This window comes from Chrysochloris asiatica, unplaced genomic scaffold (genome assembly GCF_000296735.1).
Source record: "Chrysochloris asiatica unplaced genomic scaffold, ChrAsi1.0 scaffold00100, whole genome shotgun sequence".
NCBI classification, from domain to species: Eukaryota; Metazoa; Chordata; class Mammalia; order Afrosoricida; family Chrysochloridae; genus Chrysochloris; species Chrysochloris asiatica.
This window is the reverse complement of record NW_006408618.1, coordinates 1,656,590-1,663,089: the sequence shown is the minus strand read 5'-3', so window position 1 is coordinate 1,663,089 and position 6,500 is coordinate 1,656,590. Positions and strand designations below refer to the sequence as shown.

The 6,500-nt window shown below is 40.5% G+C and overlaps 1 protein-coding gene across 1 annotated transcript in view; it reads right to left on the bottom strand.

The window, feature by feature from the left end:
• Positions 1-439: 439 nt before the first annotated feature.
• The window catches only part of FASLG (Fas ligand (TNF superfamily, member 6)), a 7,579-nt gene continuing 1,518 nt past the window's right edge, over positions 440-6,500 (bottom strand). The window contains exons 3-4 of the mRNA XM_006867052.1: positions 2,633-2,689; positions 440-834 (exon numbers count right to left, since the gene is read on the bottom strand). Of these exons, the coding sequence (XP_006867114.1) occupies positions 440-834; positions 2,633-2,689 (452 nt within the window). The remainder of the gene's footprint in view (positions 835-2,632; positions 2,690-6,500) is intronic.

The following is a 6,500-nucleotide window of genomic DNA, read 5'->3' as shown; positions in this document are numbered from 1 at the left end:
AGTTCAAAACTACCAGCTGTTCGGTGGGAGAAAGATGAGGCTTTCTGCTCCCATAAAGATTTACAGCCTCGGAAACCCTGTTCAGGGTCGCTATGGGTCCAGACCGACTCGACGGCACTTAACAAGAATCTGGCTTATGGAGTCCTGGTGCGGCGCTGTGGGTTAATGCACTGGACTGCAAAGTCAGTTTGATCTCCAAGGTTGGCGGTTCAAGCTCACCAGCCGCTCCTCAGAAACCCTATGTAGGGTGGCTATGGGTCGGAACCAAGTGGACAGCACTGGCTCATGGACCTTATGTGGAAGAGGAGCTGCAGACTTGCAGTCCTCTTGGCCCGTGCCTTCTCAGTTGAAGTGGGCTTGAAGAGGACTCTCATTCAAGACAACAATTGCAGTGCTTGTAACAAGAAATCATAAGGGAGAAAATTCCAAAGTGCTTTTCTTAGAGCTTATATAAGCCAAAAAATGTCTTAGATTCCTCAAAATTGACCAACGAGAGCAGAGATACGTTGACATATAAATGGTCAGCACTGGCAAGACTGAACACGGCTCCCAAGTAGCTGCTGCGTGCCCACATCTGGCCAGGGGTGCAGTAGTTCATCATCTTCTCTTCCATCAGCACTAGATCCTGGGGATATTTAGAGTTTTTCATGTAGATTTTGTGGTTCAGGGGCTGGTTTTCACAGGAATAGCCCCGGAAATTCACTTTAGAATACACAAAGTAGAGTCCAGTGTCATTAATCACAAGGCTGCCCTTCTTATATTTCACCCCAGAGACCAAGGCATTTCCATAGGTATCTTCCCATTCCAGAGGGATGGATCTTGAGTTATGTTTTCCTGAAGTCAAATCAGAGAAGATCTATCAGCCAGAAATGTTCACACTCCAACAAATAAAACTTCCAAGCCAAAATGGAGACTTACCTCAGGTAAATGTTTTAACCAGAGTGAAATAGTACATACAGACTAGCTGAGGGTTCAAACTACAGTCATCACTAAATTCCTTCAACAATTTTGTCATATTTCCTCATCACTTTCTGCCTCAATTTTATCATCCACACAGTGGACAATAAAATCTATCCTTCCTCAATTCCAGTGAGAAATTATTGAGATGTTAACTATCTGGTACAAAGATTTCACAAATTCTACAGTCCTATATGAAGTCCATGGAGTCCTGGTGTGGCACTGTGGGTTAATGAGCCGGACTGCAAAGCCATTTGAACTGCAAGGTCGGCATTTCAAGCTCACCAGCTGCTCCTCGGAAACCCTATACGGGGTTGCTATGGGTTGGAATCAACTCGACGGCACTTAACAACAACATATGAAGTACGTGGAGTCCTGGTGTGGCACTGTGGATTAATGTGCTGGACTTCAAGGTCAGTCAGAACCATAAGGTCAGTGGTTCAAGTTCACCACGTGCTCCTAGAAAACCCTATACAGGGTCACTATGAGTTGGAACCCACTTAAAGGCACTTAACAACAACAATATATGGAGTCCTGGAGTCCTGGTGTGGTGCTGTAGGATAAAACAATGGCCCAAAATGTTGATTTGAACTGCAAAGTTGGCAGTTTAAACTCACCAGCTGCTCCTCAGAAACCCTATACAGCGTCACTACCTATGAGCCAGACTGACTCAAAAGCACTTAACACTGGAGTCTTATTGGGGCACTGCAGGATAAGTGCTGAACCACAAGGTCAATTTGAACCACATGGTCGGCAGTTCAAACCCACCAGCTGCTCTTCGGAATCTCTATAGGGTTTTTATGAGTAGGAGTCAACTCAGATAGCACTTAACAACAAAAATAATAGCCCTGTACTGGGAAGGACTGAAGTAATCATCTAGTTCAACATCTCACCTACACTTGTCAATTAGAGCTAAAATCCCCTCTCCATTGTATCCTCATAGCATTATGTGCATACCTTAATCATAGTTACCACTCCAGTACTGAAATTATCACTGATGGGTCTATCTCTCCCTATTAAAACGCATGCTCTTTGAAGGCAGGAACGATATCTTCATATGCCAAGACTTGACACATAGCAGAGCTCAATAGCTCCTGGTGGACTTCACTAGATCATCCTGCAGTCTCTGCCTAAGTAATTCCATGGACAGTGTCTTACCACTTTCTGTGAAATTGATTTACTTTTCAGATATTTATGGACTTTTCACTAAGAATGCCTACCATTCTTCTAGCAAATTGTTTCACTCTACTACACAATCACATGCTGAAAGTTCACAAATGCCTGGACTGAGCCTCCTTTCTCAATCACACAAGACAAAGCAGAGTGAAGGTCTTTTGAAACACCAGGGAAGAGCCAACAAAAGTAATGTATTTGTTCTGCCTTCCCTGTTGGACCTGGGCCCCCCGATTCTTAACAGGTCTTTGGAATGACTGAAACATGTGAGCTCTATATGGGCAGGGATGCTATTATAGAGACTTTAGAACAAGGCCTTATCCATAGAAAGTACACAATCTATGAGAGATTGATGTGCCTAGAAAAATGTGATTCATCTTGGGCTCCAAGTACTGTCACTAGAAGGTAACAACTCCCTCAGAGAGCAGTAATGGAATTTTGCTTTCCTCCAGAACCTTTTCCAAGCCCTATTCTGTGCAGACTATTCCTTTCATATACAGACCTGTTAAATGGGCCACTTTCTTCAGCTGCTGGGTTTCAGAAGGTGGACTGGGCTGACCTGTATCATAGAAAAATGAAAGATATATATAAATGTGAGATAACAACTATTATTTGGGTGAGGTGTTAAACAAGGCAGTTAAATAAAAGAGATATTAAACAGCTTAAGTAAATGGCAACCGTCTATATTAATCATGCAATTCCAGACTGTAGAACTCAAAGCATCCTGAAATTTAGAAAAAGAGAAATAAAAATAAACCAAATTAAGATGTACAAAAGTATGTTGTTGTTACGTGCCATGGAGTTAATTCCAACTCATAGTGACCCTCTATAGGATTTCAGAGGCTGAAGATCTTTACAGGAGCAGAAAGCCTTTATCCTTCTCCCACAGAGTGCTTGGTGAATTTGAACCACCAGCCTTGTGGTTTGCAGTCCAGTGCTTCTCATACAGAGCCACAGTGCTTCCGTGTAAGAATAAATTTGTTGTTTTTGTTAAATGCCGTCAACTTGGTTACAACCCATAGCAAACCTCTATAGGGTTTCCGAGGAATAGGTGGTAAGCTTGAGCTGCTGACTTTGCAGTTCAAATCACTGTGCAGTCCAGTGCATTAACCCTCAGTGCCAGACCAGGACTCCAAAGGATAAATATATACATATTGTAATGTTATAATGAAGCATAATTAATATGAAGGGTGATATGTAAAGGATTGTCATATTGGCTACTTCTGATATTTAGATATTCATTGCGATCCTCTAACCACAAATGACCCTCTGAAGTAGTAAATTAACAAACGAACTTAAAAGTTAGGTGACTTGTCCAAGAAGACCCAGCTGTTCAGTGTCAGAGATGGAACTGACCCTCAGATCTCCTAACTCTAAATCCATGGCTCTGTCCACTCCACCTCTGCTGTCCTTAACCAGTGTCAACTTACCCAATAAGCAAGGAAGTGTGGGCTTACTTGTGCTTACTTACTAATCTGTAGTGAACAATTTCACATTTTTCACCACATTAAAGATCCTACTTCTAGGTAGGATTAGCATCTGTGTCTCTCCCAACCCCACAGCACTTTCCTATAGAATCAAAGTCTCTTTTCAAATTTACAATCCCTGACAGCAAGGTAAGCAAGCACAGGCTTACTTGTGCTTATTTATTAATCTGTAGTGAATATTTGACATGCTTTCTTGATATGTGAAACTATAGTAAGCAAGCACACGTAAGCCTGTATGTGCTTATCTTGCCTTTTGGTTCTCCAGTCCTGAGATCTTTTCAGTCATGAAGCTAGATAAGTCCATGTCAGAGGAGAAGTGAACCATGTCAGCATTTAAGAGGTTGTAGAGCAAAGACAGCAACAAAGAAGGAGAAGAAGGAATGACCCACAAGATAGGAGAAAAATCGGGTCCTGGAAACCAGGTGAAGAAAGTGTACCAAAGAGTAGGGATGATCAATAATGGCAAATGCTGTTGATAGAGTGAGTGAAATGAGAGCAGAGAATTACTCATCACAATCAGCAGAGTATAGGTCATTGGTGAACACAGAACAGAGACCACATGTGTTGCATAACTTTATATGAGGGCACCTCAAAAGGTTCATGGAAAAATGGAATTAAAAGATTATGGAATTTTTCCACGAAATTTTGGGTGTACTTTTTATTCTCATTAAAGGTACTCAAAAATAATCTGCCAGATAAAACAGAAATAAATCAGATGGAATACATCTTGAACTTTTATGATGATTGTTTTCCTGCCCCAGGATATTTGCACATGTCAGGCCTATTGCCAGAATGCTCTCCTCCAGGTCCACACTCTATGTCTCACCAATGCCCACTCTGTGGCACACATGCAGATATACAGATACACAGTTCTTCACTTGGCAGGCTCTTTATCCTTCCAGTATCAGCATAAACGGTCTCTCCTTAGAAGGGACTTTCTAGACCACTTGACCTTAAATCACATTTAGTACAATTTGAAATAATGTGATTTGTTTGTTTTCTTGATTTTATTCATCTTCCTCTTCACCTACCTCACCACCATCCCCCAGACTCAGTCTTTCTTGTTCTGGGCCATCACCTAGCACCCAACTCCATCATGTTGATTTTGACTCAGAGAAACCCTATCACCTGTGTAAACCTGGGGCCCATAGGACAGAATAGAACTGCCCACATAGGGTTTCCAAGGCAATAAATCTTTACAGAAGCAGACTGTCACATGTTTTCCCCACAGAGTCGCTGGTAGATTCGAACAGCTAAGCTTTCCGTTAGCAGCCTAGCACTTACCCCACTGCACCACCAGTCTGTTAAACTAAGCGTACTGTTTTGTAACTTTTTTTTTAACAATATGAAATGAATAATCCTCATGGTGCTAAGCCCCCCATGTCCTTCTAATATATAGTTTGTAATCACCGCATATTATTCTCTCATCTAAACACACTATGAAATATTTAACTAGTCTTTTATTATGAGGCACTGAGGTTTCTTCCAAATCACTTATTATAAACAATCTTATAAGGAAGGGATAAACATTCTTCTCTATAAGTCTTCAAGCATATCTCTGATGATTTTCTCAAGACAACTCGATATTGATTTGATTACAAGGTAAATTAACAGTTTTAAGGTTATTGATATATCTTTTTCCAGAACCATAATGCTCTTTAGAAAATTAAAGCAATTTACATTGCCACTGCATGCCAACTAATGATGAAACAAGCTCTTTTCTCTCACATCTTTGCCAACCTGGGTATTATAGCTTTGTGGTGTTTTTTTGTTTTTGTTTTTGCTTTTTTTTTTAATCTTTACCAATTTGATGGGTGAAAATCAGTATTCCCTTTTCTTAAAAATGCATTTCTTATTAATAAGGCTACTAATTTGATTTCCATGTGATAATTCACCAAGTTTGGGTCTATCTAGAGAAGATAAGTGCTTCTTGGATTAGGCAGACCTGAGTCATCTGTTCATTGGATGTTTCCTTACTTAAGTGACTCCACTGAGTAGGTGAGAAGAGAGTAATAAGGCACCTGTTTCACCAACCACATTCAACTGAATTCCAAAGCTTTTTCATTTTAGAAGTCCTCCAAAGGCTTCATTTTTCTAACAAATATTTTCACTCTGCTCAGATACATTTGGACTTTCTAGCATTTAGAGACTCTGACCCAGAACAAGGGACTAGAGCATCCTAACTTTTCCTACTAGAGCTTATAGTCTAGAGCAGCAAGATACCTAGGTAACCTGCAATAGGTACGTACGTCTTAAGAACTCAAACAGACTTCACTTAATGGACAGTCAGTGCTGCCATGTGTGTTCTTCTCCGTTTCTAAGGATGAGATGTGCATATTTGCAGAGGCATCTCTTTTCCATCCTTATTTCTCACACTACAGCCATCACAGAGGAACAGGAGTTTCCGTGTGCTATAAAACACCAGTCTACATTCTGGAAAGATCTGTGAATGACTAGGTTTCAAGAACTGTGTTCCATCTAGTCCCAGGTCCATACTTTATACCTGTCTAGTATTTTGTTTCTTTTCTGGAAAATGAGCTGGACCAAATAAGCTCTAGGCTCCCTTCCAATTCTAATCAAATCTAATGAGCTCAATGATCTTAATTTAAGACAAGTTGGGAATACCCTAAAAATCTGTCTACCACTTCAAAAACAGCACTCTGAAACTTCATGGGGTCATTGTTCACCTTCTACCTGTCCTGGAGTTCATACAAAGGACTTTCCTTTATTACTGAAGGCAGCACATGGTTGCTTCTGAAGGTAAAGTTGGACTTTCCTTTGAATAATAGGTAGACATCTCCCAAGCTCCCTAGTAATTCTAAAAGAACCATTCTAATGCAGGTGATTGAATATACACTAATTTTTTTAAATAAAATATTTTTT